Source organism: Mus caroli, chromosome 12 (genome assembly GCF_900094665.2).
Source record: "Mus caroli chromosome 12, CAROLI_EIJ_v1.1, whole genome shotgun sequence".
In the NCBI taxonomy this organism is placed as follows: domain Eukaryota; kingdom Metazoa; phylum Chordata; class Mammalia; order Rodentia; family Muridae; genus Mus; species Mus caroli.
In genome coordinates, this window is record NC_034581.1 from 82,875,277 (window position 1) to 82,892,578 (window position 17,302).

Sequence of the window (17,302 nt, forward strand, 5' to 3'; positions counted from 1 at the left end):
TATAAAGAAAATATCTAATTATATTTATGTATATAATTCAAGGGAAAAAAAAGAGAAAGAAATGATGGCTATAAAGTAGTAAAGGTTTGGAGTCTTCCTTCCGGAAGTCAGCATCGGATGCTTTTGGTCGGGAAGTATGCCCGGCAGGTCCTCTGCAGAGCGTGCCATGTCATTCTTGGCAGTAGCTGGGAGGGTTAGGGTTAGGAGCACGGGTAGAGCAGAGATCCAGGAGGGCAGCTGTAGAAGGTCTGATCCTGCTACCCACCCAGCCATCAGCAGGACCAGCAGGCCTTGTCCTAGGTGGGAAAGTCCCATCATGGTTACCTTTCTCCACTGGAAAACCAAGATCTCAATTAGAAAGCTTATGTTGTTTTACATTTGAAATGAGGGTTTTTTTTTTTCTCCCCCAAGTCCAGATCTAAGTGATATCTGTATTTTAGGGCTGACAAAACTCTAGAAAGGCGTTCTCACCTGTGTGGCAGGAGAATGTTTTACTCTTAGGGGACACCAACGCTACCTTAGGTTCAGAAGCCTATGGACGGGTGTAGGGGTCTGGCTTGCCTGCATAGACTGCTGGGCTTTCTTCCATGCCAGTTCTGGGTATTGTATGCCTTCAGGCTTGTGTCTCGCCATAGGAAAGTCAGTATGATTAAAGTGATTCCTACTAAACAGAGAGGGACTGATCGGCTTAGCCTCTGGATATTTGCTTTGTTAGGAAGGCACGCTTATAAATCTGAACAGCCATCTCATATGAGGACGGAGGACAGGAAAAGTTGAAGTCCACTGGCTGTCCCCGCTGGGATGCAATAAGTAGAGTGTCCATAGAGAAATGACACAGGTGGGATACTCACGTCCTCTCAGGTGTGCAAGCACCTGGACCAGTTGCCCCAAGGTGGACTGATCTGACACCTCACTGTGGTTTGTAAGCACCAGGGTTCTTCCCATCTTTAGTTGTCCAGTAGTTCTCAGCTTCCTGGTTTGTCCTTCTAACATACTGTCCCTTGTCGATCCCAAACAGCTGCTCAGCTCTGGTGACATCCAGATGCCAAAGAAGGCTTGCACTCTCTCTTATTTTCTTTTCAAACAACAACAACAACAAAGTTCCCTAGGGGTTTTCTCATTTGTTGTTGCTTGAGGTAATGATACCATGGCTGTTCTGGCATTAATTGTCCTGGCAAGAGAAATGAGATCACCTTGAATGTGAAGCCCCATCTTCCCTGATGGACAGGAGGATGCCCCAGAATCAGCTGAGCCAGAAAGGTGGGGGAGTGGCTCCTGGGTTGGTATCCAGGAACACATCTCACCCTAAGGTTTGGTGTTTTCTGCAAACCAGACCCTTGGGGATGGGAACTGTCTCTGGGACACAGTGTAGAGAGATGCCTGAGAAAGGGAAGTCACTCTGAGCACAACATCTGACAGTCTTGGTGACACTGGTGACATTGTCCAGGAGAGAGAGGTGCAGCCAGGATGCTTTCCCGCTTTGTCATTATCACCCGATACTGTCCCCTGAGCAGTTGGGGTAACTCCATTTTGAGATGCGCAGCTAGTGACGCTTATTGATTTGTGTGGCTGTTTGGAGCCAGACTAATTGGGCCCCGAGATTGGAACAGTGATTCAGCAGGAAGGGCTGAGGGGACGGGCACCATCTTTCCACCTGCAGCCAGCACTGCAGTTCCTTCCTACGCAAGGTGCTGGAAGTTCAGCAGGTCATATTTACTGCCATGGTCACTGCTGGAGCAGAGTGGCACTCGGTAGGCTGTAAGCTGGTGATGAGTCCTTTGTCCCCAGCTCCTATGTTATCATTCCCCTCTGCCCCCACCCCTGTCTCCATCTGCCATTGCCTGTAGAGCTGTTGCAGCAGCTGAAGTACAGCTCTCACTCTGTTGCCCTCCTAAGGATCTAAGCTGTGACCAATGCCACTCCATGCATGTGCCACAATCCCCAAGTGGTCAGATGCATTGAGGCAGAGCTCTCAAGCCTGAGTGCCAATGTCTGATCTCTTGCTTGATGTCACTTGTCCTTTCCCAGGGGATGGACGACTGGTGACAGTCCTGTTGTTAAATTTTTGGGTAGCATGTTCACACTGTCTGTCATCCTGTTTCTTTCCTAAAAGTACCGATTAAGGTGGCAGCTAGGTAATTCTATACCGGCACCAAAATCTAACAGCTGATTATAGTTAAAATAAACAGATATATAAATATGCAGGAATGCTAGCCATCCCATGAAAAATTGTGTTTATTCTGTATCTTTGTGTTCTAAAAGGCATGAGCTTTCTAACTTAAAGATCCTTTAAGTGGCAGGCTGTTTACGCACTCTGAGCAGTGTCCGTCCTCCTCAGCTCCTGTCTTCCCCAGCTCAGATCAGTGTGGGCCTTTTCTCCGTGTGCCGATTTGCATGGAGTAGCGTTTCTTTTATAGCATTTGGTCACAGGAGGCTCCAGTGTGTTTTGCCCTTTACCAAAGTTTCCTATTGTATTAGCTCACAGTGCCTTGAATAAAGCAGGACTAGAAAGGACTGAGAAAAACCTGGGTTCAGATTCTGGCGAGGCAATTATGAACTGTTTCAGGGTTTTTGGGGGCTCCTAGAAGTACTTTCCTTCTTCGTGAAGTGGGCAGGGTGGGTGAATGAGAGGGGGTCCACGAGCTCCTGTAACATGGAGCTGGCACAGGGTGGGCCTTGAGTGACGGGTGCTTTCACTTCCTTCCTTTGGGAATTATAAATAACTGTCCCTATGGCCAGGCCTGGTGATGCATGGTTTGAATTCTAGCACTTGAGAGGCAGAGGCAGGAGAATTTCTGAGTTTGAGGCCAACCTGGACTACATAGCTAGCTCTAGTATATCCAGCTACATAGAGACCCTACCTAAAAAACAAAAGAGAAACAAACAAAAAAATCCCCAAACCAATCTTCCTGAAACCCAGTAAATAACAAACAAACAAACAAACAAAATAGCTATCACTGGTTTTCAGACTTCCATGTGATCTTGTTTTTGTATTCTTTTTGTCTGTCTTACAACTGATTTTTTTCTCTACTGTGAGGCAGTTACTATATAGGGCAATAATTTCATTACCTGTATTTTTCTTTTCTTTTTTTGTCATAGCATCTTAGTGTAACCAAGATTGTTTGTGAACTCACAGCAATCCTCCTGCCTCCACTCCCCTTTGTGCTGGCATCACAGGCATGGACCACAGTGTCTTACTATATTTTTATTACTTTATCTTGAGGGAGGCATTACTGACTGTATCTTGATTGATCAGGCTCCAGATTTGAAAGGAAATTCTCAGCTCGTCTCTGTTCTCAGGAACTCAGAGGTAACCCCTTTCCCCAGTCAAATCCCCAAACCCAAACCATTCCCATCCCTTAACCGTGCGTGTAATTGTCTCGAAGATGCTGAATACTTTGAAAAATTCATGTGTTCGTTTGCTGATTCACTTCTTCATTCATGCGAGTGTCCAATAAACATCTGCGAGCGTTGAGTAAGCGCTGGCTGCTGGTGAGAATGCTGGCTGCTGGGAGAATTTTATGGAGGAAGTGCATTTTGGGGAAAAAATTAAAAAGGCAAACAGAAGATAACACCTGTTTTATTTTCGTTAGCAGCATCTGTTGTCAAAGAGAAACCAAAATGAATGTACTTTGGCTTAGGCACTTGGATGGGTGAGCAGTGAGCAGAGAAGGTGAAGGAAGGCTTGACTCTCATAAGCCAGTGAAAGTTACCCTGCCAGCTATGACCCTTACCTTCCTCCTCTTCACCTAATGGACCTCAGAGGTTGGTGAACCCCTGAGCTAGGGGCAAAACCAAGAAGTGCACTTCCTGGGCTTTGTAACTGTTATCAGAATGTGAAGTTGACATAGGGGGAGGGTGACCCGCTGTAACAGCGAGACTTCTGGCTTCCTCTCAAACTGGTATGTGCATGGTGTGTGTGTGTGTGTGTGTGTGAGAGAGAGAGAGAGAGAGAGAGAGTGAGAGAGAGAGAATGCGTGATGGCATGGCATGACCTTGTGTGGCCTTGTGTGGAGGTCAGGTTCTCCCCTTCCACTGTGGATTTTGGGCATTGAAGTCAAGCCATCAGGATGCACAGTGAGTGCTTTTGCTCATGGAGGCCTCTCACTGGCCTGCAAACCTCTCATTTGAAGAATAGATGCTCTTTTTTTTTTTTCCAGCTTGATTTTTTTTTTCAGAATTTTTAGTTATCTGGGGTTCAGCTACCCACAGCCAATCAGTCAGTTCAACACAAAAAGAGAGCACAATTTTGAGAGACTGCATCAGTATAACAACATATTATTATAATTACTTTGTATTTTTCTGACTTGCTATGCCTCATTTATGAATTATAAGCCTTTATGTATAGAGAGAACAGGAAATAAAGGGCTATATCATCTGCAGGTTTGGATGCCCACAGGTTTCCTGTATTCTCCCTTGGTAAGAGGGGCTGTGTGACCACTGTGGGACCCACCACCCACAGTGACTCGGAACCCAGATCTCCGAGTTCTGTGAAGGTTTGGGGTTATGGATTAATGTACTAATTAGCTACTAGCAATGAATATTAATAAAGTGTCTGCCTTTGTGATGAATGGCATAGAGTACTAATGGTGACCAATAGCATTAGGATTGACTAATTATATGAATGATTAGTGATGGAAAAACCTTTAAAATACCTTTCAGTATGCTTGGATATTAAGGATAATTAAAAATTTCATAAATAGCATGAACTATAGAAAACAGTGAGTAACGGCTGCTTGGTCAGCAGCTCCCCCAGCACAGACCTGTGTAGGCTCCCATAGGCTACCCTGTGTAGACCCAAGTTTGGCCCATGATGTCAAGTGCTGATTGTATAAGTAAGGGAACTCCTGGGCTGCTCTCCTGGGCCTCTCCTGAGCCCTTTCTCCTGAGCGTCTAGACCTGAGCAAAAAGCCTTAAAGGTTTTTGTTTGTTTGTTTGGTTGGTTGGTTGGTTGGTTGGTTGGTTGGTTGGTTTTCTTTGGTTTTGGTTTTGGTTTGGTTTGGTTTTTGCCTGAACTTGGACTCAGAGAGAGGAATTCAGTCCCTTTCAATGGTCCTGAGGCTCCCAGGCTGGGCTTAGTCGTGTGACAGCCACTTTTATTTTTTGTGCACTCGCTCTGTCCCTACTTCAGTGGCAGCTGAGGGTCATCTGAGGATACCTTGATAAGATGCGGTTTATGTAGGCTGTTCTGTCTAGGTGCCTGGATCTGATGCACAGTACCCTGGCCCACTGTGTGTATCATGAGACACAAACAGAAACACAACAAATGAAGTCAGTTGGTGTAAGGTCACAGGTCTAGCCCGTGAGTGACTAGACAAGACCGAAAAGAAATTAGACAATGGTCCAGTGTAATTAAAATTGGTTTTGTTAGAAATTGACCATGGTAACCCTGTGTGATAGTCATCAGGATGGCACCTGGTACATCACAGAGGACATAGGTTCCAGACAGAGCAGCACATGCCCTTTGGGTGATGGGTTTACAATAGATTTGGAATTTTCTCTTTCTCACATGTTAATCAGCACCAATGGAGGGAGGCACAGAATCTGCCTGTCAGTGGGGGTCCAGAGAGTCCTTCTGGAGGTTGGAAATGGAGTGTGGGAAGTGAGGGGACACTGTCACCAAGCCCACCACACCTGAGGAGCCTCGGCACGTGTTTGGCTCCTCCCACTGGGCTCTTGTCCTCTGTCTCTGATGTTTAACTCACACCATCAGAACCATACCACATGCCAGGTCAGACTCCCCACCCTACCCCACCCCACCCCACCCCTGTCATCTCATCACTCAAGGATCCACGGGGAACCCAGGTGTCAAAATGCTGCATTCTTTATCTAGATGGGCAAACCTTGGTCTTGTCAAGTCTGGATGCTTCTTTATTCCAATTTTTTTTTTTAAATTATGAAGTCTTATCTTATGCAGACAACATAGAAAATAAGGCAGGGTGAGCATATCTCTTATAAAAAATGCTTGGGGCCAGGAGTGTTTTGAGCTTTTTTGGATTATGGAATTTTGTACCTATATAATGAGGCATCTTGGGAATGGTCCTATGTCTAAAGACAGAACTCATTTATGTCTCGTATACATTTTACCTGGTAGCCTGAAGGTAAATTTTATGTAATAATTTTAGTGCTCTTGCATTTTTGAATGCAGCCTGTCATGAGGTCAGGGGTGAACATCTCCATGTGTGATATAATGCGGGCACTCAGGAAGTTTCAGGTCTTGGAGCACTTCTGATGCTAGAACCTTGAGTCAGGCATGTTCAGTCTGTATCACAAGTGTTTCAATCCCAGCCTTGAGGCTGAAGCAAGTGAAGGTATCAGCTGCAGTGGGAAGCACCTTCTCTACTCTGAACAGGTTGAGCAAGAACAGCTCTGCCTAGGGATTTCGGTCAGTTAGTGAGAACCTGCCCACCTACCATGCGCAAGGCCCTAGGTTTAGTCTCTGGCACAGGCAACCACCATCACCAACAAAACAATGACAAAAATTTGAACAAATATGGGCGTGGCCACATCACAGATGACGAAAGTGGCCTTAAACAAGGCTTCCTAACTGTACAGATTTGTAAAAAAAAGAAATCACAGGAACTCTCAGAGCCCCAGTTAGTGACATCACAGGAACTCTCAGAGCCCCGGTTAGTGACATGGCATGTTCCTACATGTCTCCCATGATTGTGTGGATTTGGAGCAAGATGCTGGGTACCCAGCCAGGCAGTACCTAGCCAACAGTCGTCACGGTTACTTCTGGATGCCGGTCTCTTCGTAACATTTTGGACTTGGTACAATTATTGTGGCAGAGGCCAGGAAAACAGTTCTCTCTCCCATGTGTACTTCACGGGAGACCCAGGCAGGGCATAGAGCAAAAGTTCAGGGCTTTTCTATACCTGCCCTTGCTCTGAAATAATGACATGGAGACCTGCTATATTTATTAAAAAGCTTCTTGCACTTTAGTTGGGCAGGGTTCTCATCTGTTTTAACACAACTGTGCCAGTCTGGCCTACTTCCCAGCCACCTGCCATCTTGGTCCTGCTCTGGCTGCTCCTGCTCCGTCCATCCTTTCCATGGTGTCTCTCTCTCTCGTAGCCTCTCATGGCAACTTCTTCCTGGTGACCTCCCTCCTCTCCTTCCTCCACCCAGGATCCCCCTCCCTGGGATCAGAAGTCTCATCTTTTCTCTCCCGTCCAGCTATTGGCTGCTCAGCTCTTTATTAACCAACCAGAGGTGACAGAAAACAATTTTTACATGAAAGTAAGACAGGAGATGCTTGGCAATGCCAATCTGTCAGGGCTGCGACCCCATCTCTGGGCCCAGTAATCAGCATCTGATTACACAGCGCACAGAATCATCCCCCAACAGGGTAGGGAGGGTACCTTCCGTGGTGGGGGCCGTGGGCTGACTGGCTGACAGGTCGCTTGGTGGCTTTCAGGTGCTTGTCCTGGCCGTGAAGCAACTTTTCCCAGATTTCGAATTCATGTGGCTGGTGGATGAAGCCAAGAAGAACCTGCCTCTCGAGTTGGACTTCCTGAATGAAGGGAGGAACGCCGAGAAAGTGGCCCACATGCTCAGGCACTTTAACTTCCTAAAGGTAGGAGAGCGGGACCGTCGAGGATGAGTGCAGGGGTCAGTTGGGCCCTACCCTGGCTGTCCCTACATAGAGGGCGTGAGCTGGGACATCTCTTTGCCAAAGTTTCTTACTTAAGATGAGTGATTTGTAATTGGAGACCCACATGGAAGCCCTTGAAGGCAATTTCCAAGAGTGAACCCTAATATGATTGTTGAACCAGCTGTTCGTTGCGTGCTCAACACTGAGTACCCCGTGGGCCTGTGTTCTATGGCCTCTGCCTCCACAGAACATGCAGTGAGTGACGGTGACAGCTAACACTTCTGTACTCTGATCTGGCTCCAAAGATGCATGCTACATTTGCTCCTGTAGTACACAGTTTTGTTACAACAGTGTTTCTAGACAGCACTACAGTATGCAGAGCTTTACAGCAGAAACCTTGGGGCTCCCCAGAGAAACAGACACATAACCTCCTCAGGAACACAGAAAAAGAAGTGTAAGGCTTTAGGGCCTCAAAGGTGTATTCACTTGCACATACCAATTTTCCTCTTCCTTATCCTATATTTATTATTTCCTTGGTCTCTTGGTGTGTTGTGGGAGGCCCCCTTTTGGCGCCGTTCTAGAAATTTCCCACTTAATGGGAGCAAGCAGATACATTATTGCCTGTCTTACAAAGTGTTTTGCACACAGTGGACCTTCATATTTATTTTGGTGGCTTCCCATGAGGAAACGCTTAATCTACCCAGGGCAGGGAGCTCAGAAGGCCTCCAAAAAGGGCTGACTGCAGGGAGGAGAATGCAGTGTTCAGTGAGCGAGCGTTTCAGTGTGTCAGGCCCTGACAGGATGCTGACACATCCTGATGGCGAGCCCTTCCAGCCCATCCCTGTACACAGCTGTGTCTTGGGTAGAGTTCCAGTTTTAGCCCAGGCTCTCTGACTCTGTGTCTGCTGCTCACCTCAGAGTTTCTGCCGCCTTTCACCTGGCAGAGGTGCCCCTTAGTGCCGGAGTGCTGAGCCAGACAAACCCAACAATCTCCTCCACCGTTTCCATGGAAACAGCAGAATCATCCTCTGGCTGGAGCCAACTAGCAACTGCCAGACCAAGACGTGTAATAATAATAATAATAACAACAACACAGATTTTTGAAACAAGGATGCCAAATTGGTAAATAATTAACATAGTGATCTGACCCACTGCTGCCAGAACTCACATACCATTCCTAAGACAATGGAGGGATGAAGGCTCCTAAGTAATTAATTTTGCCTAAGCACATCATAAGCAGGAAGCAAATTCTGCACGGTGAACCCAGCTCAGCTCTTAAAACTGTAGATGGATTGCTCTTGCATGCTGGCACCCCATCACAACATCTGTGCGTAATTAAGTCTCAGCAACGAGTTTGCCTCTCATGTGCGAGGCCTCTTCCAGTGCTAAGGGGGCGTTTAATATCCTCGACCCTTCACAGTAAATCTTTGGGTCTCAGCCCATCTCTGAATAAAATAGAGAGGATGCCAGAAGAAGGTGAAGGGCAGCCAGACTGAACAATACAGATCTGAGCATGCGTAGAATAGGGCTGTTGCAGGCATTCAGACTTGTGATTAACCTGAGGGATAGTTGGGGACAGGAAGGAAAGGAGAAACTGTCTAAGCATAGGTTTGAAACCAGTATAGATAAAAGCTCGAGTGGAGATGAGAGTGTGTCACATCAGGCAGGGTCACTCCAGAGTATTTTGTGTGTGGTCAGGACCCTGAGGGATATGCGAGCTCTTGGAGAAGTGTCCCAGCTCATTAGACTTTCAAAGATGAGCAACATGCATGATAACATATGACCTTTTAATGTGTTAGACACTTAAAAGTGTTTCACATATATTTACTCTCTAATCTGTAGAGTGGCCTCACAAAAGAGGTACCATTTTGAACCCTGTGTCATTGGTGGGGAAGCAGAAGTCCCAAGTGATCGAGGCATTAGCCTAGGTTGACATAGTAAACCAGCAAGAGGCAGAAGCAGGGTTAGGGGGGAGACAGCATGGCTTAAAGCCTGCACATCAACCTGTGTAGTACTTGTTTGAAACAAGTACTACAGATTCAGAAATCTGAATCACAGAAGACAACTATGTTGCATGATGTTTGCATGAGTGTGTGAGCGTATGGCATTGACTCAGCTCTGAGGTGGATCAGGATCCTCATGGGTCACTGCGTAGCTGTCACAGGACAGCCACGGTTTAGCCAACAGCTCAGCATTTGGTTCTGTGTGGGACACTTGTCCTCTTTCCATGCCAGTGGTGCATGAGGTTGAAGCAGGCTCATGCCACCCACATCATCTTACTAGGGGTGCACTAGGTCTCAGAGAGACCGTGTGTCCACAGTCAATACAGCAAGTAGGAGCCTGAGCTCTGACTTCAGGAGGACTGTATCCTGGATGATAACAGAGGCTCCACAGTGCACAGACAGAGTAGAGGTGCATGGTTAGGCCCCACCACGAGGCCCTGGCTACCCAAGCAAGGTCGTGGGACTTTTTATAGAGGTTGGGCTGTCCTGATGTGGTAGCAGGTGGAGCTCTCAGGTGGGCCTTTGTGGGGGGCTGTCCTGTATGACGTAGACCCTGAGCCAGGGTCTCATAGGCCAGAGGTGGCCCTGCTGGGGCCAGTGAGTCCCTGGTGAGATGCCTCCCTAAGCTTGCTTCCTTTATAGCCAGGTGCCAATGTTTTTGTCTCTTTCTTTTTCCTTCCTGGATGTAAGAAGGAGACGGGCAGTGGTGAGACATAACCATTTGGGGACTTGAGGGACAAGTCATGTACTTTTGCTGTTTTGTGATTTTGTGGTCATTTCCATGTGATAATCCAGCCCCGAGTTGCTGAGGAAAAGGGTGTGTGATTATCAGGCTGGAGTGGTCACATCATAGGGAACGAAGGTATGGGAAGGAGTCCCTGGCTTATTCCTGCCCGTGCCCAGGCAGCCCAGAGAGACTTCAGCTTTAGGCTCTCACCCCACACCTTGGTGCTCTCCTGGCTGTCCTCCAAATGACCTAGTAGGTCCTGCTCGGGCTCTGGCCTAATGTTTACAGAGCTCCAAGACCCACTGCCAAGCTGAGGTATCCAAATCAATGGATAAACTTAACCAAAGGTACCCAAATAGTATACCTTTCCCCTGGAGACCAGGAGCAAGGATAATGACAGACATGGACTTGTTTCGAGTTGACAAGTGTGTCTGAATCTTACATCCAAAGCAACAGAGAGTCATAAACGTCTTGCTTGATCAACCTAGATTTCCAAATGGTGAAAATTTAACATAGGCTCATCTGCTTCTTACTTAGTACCAGGGTTTCACATACAGGTAGCTCCATGCCCTTCCGGACCCCTTGCCAGGGAAGGAAACTGAGGCACGAGGTAAGAGAGTGATCGACGGTACAGCTTTCTCAGAAGAACTAGGAGAAATGTGCAGCTGGACTTGAGGGCTGTCTAGATGGTTCTTGGGACACTTAGATGAACTGCCTTTGGTTTTTCTCCTTAAGAGGAGATAGTCATCAAAACCTTGGAGAAATAGTACGCTGAAAGCATCATGGCTTTGATGGTACTGATAGTGTCACCTGCTTATGTGACATCACGCAGCCTGTGGTGCCCTCTGACCCCTTCCTGTTCCCACGGAAATCTGTTCTATCTTGCTTTTCGGTGTTTTCAGAGTCAGGGAGAGTAGGAATATGTTAAATAGTTTATGATTTGTCTGCAATGAACCGAAGCCCAATCCGACAGGTTTGTTTGTTTGTTTTGAGACAGTGTTTCTCAATGTAGCCCTGGCTGTCCTGGAGCTTGCTCTGTAGACCAGGCTGGCCCTGAACTCTCAGAGGAAGACTTCCTCTGTTTCCTGAGTGCTGGGATTAAAGGAGCGTGCTACCTGCTACTACTGCTAGCTAGGTATTTATTTATTTATTTATTTAATGCTTATTCTTATGGCTAGAAGAATGGCTCAGAAGTTAAGAACATGCACTGTTCTTCCAGAGGACCCAAGTCTGGGTCCCAGTCACCATAATAGGTGGCCTGTAACACTAGCTCCAGGGGACACAAAGCCTCCAGCTTCCTTGGGCACCTGTGCTCACAGGCACATTATCTGCCCCCTCCCCCACCTATATGTGGTTAAAATATTTATTATTTTTTATAGAGTGAGAAGGTGTGCAGCAGTTGCCTGCTGATGGTACTTGGTACTCTGACAGCATCAGGCCTGACTTTCTTTTCCTTCCTTTACCCCCACTGTGGTTACAAGATGGCCGTCACTGTCCCAAGAATCACATTTACCTTCAGGGTGGGAGAGAAAGAGGGGAACAGTACCACAAGCATCCTTTTATGAAGAGAAACGAAACCTTCCCTGAATCCTCTTAACAAAGTGCTGCTTCTGATGAACCAGAGCCACATCATGTGACCACCTGCTATGGGGCAGCCAGGGAACAGGTTTCAGTTTCACACATGTGGGGAAGAGGAAGATGGGTAATAGACAGTGGGTTAAGATCCAGCATTGTCTGCCACAGGAGGCTTGTAAGAATCTAGGAGAAAATAGAATTTGTCTTCTGGTTCAAACTCAGTTCATTGCTTCAATATATCTATTTCCCAGGTGCAGAAACTGTAGCAGGGTTAGGACCAAGCAAGGGTCTGATGGAGGGAGAGGCAGAGGGAAGCAGCTCTTAGCACTGGTTTTAGCTATGTGTGCAACACTGACCACAGTACTTGATGGAAACAACCTAAGGAAGGAAAGATTTGTTCCGGCTTATGTCTTCAGAGGGTTTCACTCATCATGGCGGTGAGGTCAGTGTGGAGCTTGTGGCTGAGAAGGGAATACTGGAAGTTCTTACCATCACAGGGATCCAGGAAATGGAACTTCCAGATACAGGGCTGGGCTCCTGTACCAGAGGCCAACCTCTAGAAGGCCCTGCCTTCTTCCACCAGCCAGGACCTACCTCCTAAAAGTTCCCAAACCTCTCAAAAATAACACCACCAGCTGAAGACCAGGCTCTGAAGCATGACGAGTCTACAGTGAACGTTTCTAGTTAAAGCCTTAGCAGTTTCCAGGTAGGAACATTCCTCTCCCAAGTACCCATTTCTATTATAGTGTGTGGCTCACGGTAAGATGGAGGAGGAGTTGGGGTGAGAGGTGAGGGATGTGGAAGGTCAGGGGTTTAGGGAATGGCAGTGGGGGGTTGAGGAACTTGCGCCTACGTTTGTAAAGGACTTGTGAAGGAGTTCCGCTGTAAGGGCTACCTGGCTGAGGCATCTGCCTGGTCCTCACCCCAGTTCTCTCTGGCAATGGCTCTATCCAGAAAGCAGTACGTCCCACTGCCTGGCTCCCAGCACTTTACTAGGGGATGGTCCTGCCCACAGCCTCCTCCTCTGACGTGACTCTCTTTTTCCTTCTGCAGGTTCCCCAGATCCACTGGGAGCTGTCTACCAAGAGGGTGCTCCTGATGGAATTTGTAGAGGGAGGTCAGGTCAACGACAGGGCCTACATGGAGAAGAACCAGATCGATGTGAATGAGGTGAGGTGGGGGCTGGTGTTAGGACAGAGGGACAGAGTGTGGTTGGGACTGCTTGGCTAGGCCTGGGTTCTGAGACCCTAGAGCCTGGCCTGCTTCCTTTAAAAGAACTATGCATCTATCAGGGAGAGGTCTCCCAGGTTTTCCCATCCAGCCCTGAGCCTAGAGTGGCAACACGGACAAGCACACTTCCCTGAGCTGACTCTGCTGATGGCTTCTTTTCCCCCAGCCGCTAAGTCCGTACAGGTGACTGAGCCGCACAGAGCATATTCATCAACTCCCACCCTGACCTAGAGGATTGCAGTCACCGATCAGTTTCATAGAGCAAGGGAGAAAGAAGACGGAGTTGTGTCTTTACCTCCTGTTCCCCTGGTATCAGGGAAACTGGCTAGTGGACCAGGTTTTGTCTCCAACCTTCTGCTTCTTGGTCACCACAGGGCCCCCTAGGAATGAGGGGGTTGTACTTTCCCCACCCACATCCATTGTTAATACAGTCTCTTCATGTGCAGGGTCTGGGTGGTCAGAACCCCCCATGCTGGAGTCAGAAATTATCAGCTAGCTCCTCAGTGGGGATTATAACCAAGATTAGAACCCAGGCCCTTTCTCCTCCACCTTCTCTGTCTCCCTCCCACTGATCCATGTGGGTCCACAGTAGAACTTGCAGCCACTTGTAACTGTCAGGAAATTGGCAGCAGGAGGGCTGAATAGGCCCCTTTGTTAGCAGCACACTGAGAATATCCAATAGTTCCCCTTGCTTTCAGCTCCTAGGGTAGGGAGGAGGACAGAGCTTGGGTAGTTCACAGAGTGTGGCTGAAGTGGGAACTGGCTGGTCCCACTGGGAGGTCAGCTCTTAGAATTTCCCTAAAACGAAGCAGAGCCTCTGCCTGCTAATTGGGAGATCCAGCATCTTTGCCCTGTGTCATCACTGGCCTCTCCGGCTAGCGATGGACTTCCAGTCCAGGGGCCACCCCCATCCACCCATTACTTTGGATCTAGCAAGCTAAGGCTGTAATGGCATCTCATTAGAGGGGGCTCTGATTTTTCCAGGGGGAATGTAAACACATGAGTAGGTGTACTGATATTGTGGCTTGCTTGTGACTAAGCCAGCTGGAGACCAGTGGACTCTGGGCGGGTGGACTCTCTGTGAGTCAGGACCTCTATCCCTGCTGCTGGGAAAAGCCAGTATCCAGATGGAGAGACCTTAGTAGACATCTAATTTTTCAAGAACGAAGTAAGGCAGTCCTGCCTCTCTGGCCCTCAGTTCTCTTAGTGGAGATGATGGACCAGCTGACCTCCAATTAAGGACCCTTTGTATTTGAATATTTTATAGACCAGTGACTCTATGGCTCAGTGAGCACTGACTGGCTCAAGAGCCATATTTCAGAAGCGTTGGAGGAGTGCGTATAGCTATGCACATTCCCGAGAACCACCCCTGAGTACACAGGAGAATCTAGAATGAGAAGAAGGGTGGCAGAGTGTCCAAGTGAGTGTGCAGCGGATCTCACTCCAGTGTAAAGCCCTTGAGCTATCCATGCTCACCCGAATGTGAACACGCAAGACCTACCTTCCAGTACTCACCAGTAGCCAGCAGCCTGCTGTAGCCTGTTTATATCCCTGACCATGGTAGTAGCATATACAGCCAGGATCATATTTACAAGAAACTTTAGGAGATGGTAACAGCAATTTCCATTGATCTCATTAAAAGCAAAGGTCATGCGGGAGTCGTCTGCAGACAGATGGGGCTTCTTCTAGCCACAGAGGACTATCGAGTGTAAGACCCTTTTCGAAGGTTAATTGAATTTCAGTGAGTGTGTGTTGAAGACCCTGCTGTGGCTGAGGCCTGGCTTAATTGGCATGAAATTAGCCAAGAGAAAGGTGACTGAATTGGTAGTACAGGGCAGCAGGGACAGGTGCAGGGGACCTGATGGGCAGATATCACCTATCTATGAAGGCTCACTGGATCCTGAGGCCCTGGGGACAGATACCACCAGCAGTGTATTTCCTTAGGGAGAGAGGCAGTTGGAAAAGAGGGCCATAATTACATGGTCTTGGATTCAGCCCTGGTCATCAGGATCCCAGTTAGAGGAGAACTGTGGAGTCTGTTCTTTCACTCTCCAGGGAGCAAACTTCTGTTAAAGTGGGGATGGACTTAGGAGATAGCTCAAACCCTTGAAACCTTCTAACTCATCTTTCCTTTTAGGACCCTCAAAATCTGTTTGCAGAGATGCCAGGTACTGAGCCTCCTTGGAGTTGAGATCATAGTCACAGAGCACCTGTAGCTGGCTCAAGGCTCCTCAGCCTTTGCTGCATCACCACTTGTCCCCATCTGTCCCAGGCCATGGTCCTCCTGTCTCACATTGGCTGCTGTGATTATGCCTTCTGTTCTTCTTGTGCTGGGCCTGTTGCCTCTTCTTTCTCTCTGAAGTCATTTTGAAGGCGTCTGCAAGGGAGTGGAGCCTGTGACTTTGTTCTTCATGTAGCCCGAAGCCCTGACTGTGTTTACTTCTTGCAGTAACTCCAAAATCCATTCCTGTCATTGTAGGAACAGTGAAGGATCTCAGAGTCACCTTTCAGCGTATGTTTTGAGTACCTACTATGTGCAGGCACTGCCGCTTGTGCTAGAATAGAAATGTGGACAGAACCAAGCATGGGGCTTCCAAGAGACCTGGTGCTAGACAGGCTGGGCGCCCGAGGATGCCTGGCTCTGCCATTCACTGCTCTGGTGGCCTTGAGTCAAGTTCTTGAGATAGGAGGCCAAGTCCTTTCTGCTGTGTGACAGATGCCACCACGCGAGCGTTATAAGCAATACAGCCATGTATTGCTTATAACAATAATAGTAAAATACAGAACATTTTCCTAATTCATAATTCATGAGGGCATTACTCACGGAGGTATCTCTTCCTCTATAAGATCCTTGAGAACCTTTGTTCCCTTCCTGTCCTCTGTCTCTGGCCTGTGAGTACATAGACTTGGAGGTGCTTGATTGGCAGGTAGTGCCATCTGAAGCCACTCCCTTTCCCCTGATTACCTTTGCTTCTGTCACTGCTTCATGTGGGCAGAATAGGACTTCTCACTTGTGCTCAGCATCATTCCAACCTCCTGGCCCTCCCAGCTGGCTAGAATCTGAAGACGCTAAAGACTCAATTCCTGAAATCACTGGAAGGAAAACCGTCTTCTCTCTAACCCCATCACTCTAGGATGCTCATGGGTGTTAGTGGAGTCCCCAGGTAGTTCCTGGGGATTTTTTTGTTTTCTCACAGCAGAGGTATTGATTGCTTGGGCCAGAGGAATTTTCTGGAGTCCAGTGCAGGCTCTGTCATTTGTCAGCCATTCTGCTGTGGGGTTGTTCTTTAGGAACCCTGGTTTCCCTGGCTGCAGCTGACCGTGAGTGACCTAGAGATCTTTTGACAACTGAAGCACAGCTCAGTTGGCACAGTGATGAGCCTGATGTATATGCTCAATACACAATGACACCGAAACTCCGTCTCTCAGATGTCCTTGGTGCCAGTCTTTGTCAAAGGGCAGTCTTTGTCAAAGGGCAGGGGAAATAGGGAGCGATGAATCCTTTCTCTGGCTTTTTATAGTGACCCAAGCAAGGTGGAAGAGTATGGATCTCTGCGGGGTGAGTTGTCACCCTAGAGAGGACACACCAGGTGCCAACAGGAGTTCCTTCCTCTTGTATGTCTGATGGTCGATGATCCCAGGGACTCACCTTTGACTCCTCTGGAATTGGGGTGCCTTACAGAGCATCTCTGGTAGAGATCCACAGGCTTTCTTGCCTCACAGTGTTTGTGCCTGGTAAGGCCTGATTAAAGAAGCTGCCTTGATTTTCTTGTTGCTACAAGATACCTAACTGAAGTTAAAGAAGTGACTTGAGGACTTGGTTGCATCCACCATGGCAGGGAAGACATGTTGATTGGAGTGGTTCTGTCTATGGTTGGGGCCATGACACAGAGAGTCTTCATATGGCCAGACATGAGAAAGCAGTGGTCTCAGCCAGCACCAGCAGTGGGCATCGCCTTATCACGGGAAATGACCTAGTTTTACCAGCCAGGCCCCACGTGAGAGAAGCTCCATCTCCTTCCTAATAATGCTGCAAGCCGGGGGCCAAAGCATCACCGTGTGGTGGCGTGATTAAAGGCCTAGCAAACACAGGAGTGGATGCTCACAGTCAGCTATTGGATGGATCACAGGGCCCCCAATGGAGGAGCTAGAGAAAGTACCCAAGGAGCT

General features: G+C 48.0%; 1 protein-coding gene and 1 long non-coding RNA gene across 8 annotated transcripts in view; one reads left to right on the plus strand and one right to left on the minus strand.

The window, feature by feature from the left end:
* Adck1 (aarF domain containing kinase 1) overlaps positions 1-17,302 on the plus strand; it is a 102,273-nt gene that overhangs the window by 73,067 nt on the left and 11,904 nt on the right. For all 7 annotated transcript variants that reach the window (XM_021178948.2, XM_021178949.1, XM_021178947.1 and 4 more), the window contains 2 exons: positions 7,421-7,579; positions 12,956-13,072. In XM_021178948.2, coding sequence (XP_021034607.1) covers positions 7,421-7,579; positions 12,956-13,072 — 276 coding nt within the window. The remainder of the gene's footprint in view (positions 1-7,420; positions 7,580-12,955; positions 13,073-17,302) is intronic.
* Positions 414-8,790, minus strand: LOC110306824. The gene is made up of 3 exons (XR_002379316.2): positions 8,511-8,790; positions 7,365-7,573; positions 414-1,171 (listed from the first exon to the last, which is right to left on the minus strand). It is a non-coding gene; the product is annotated as an uncharacterized LOC110306824 (long non-coding RNA).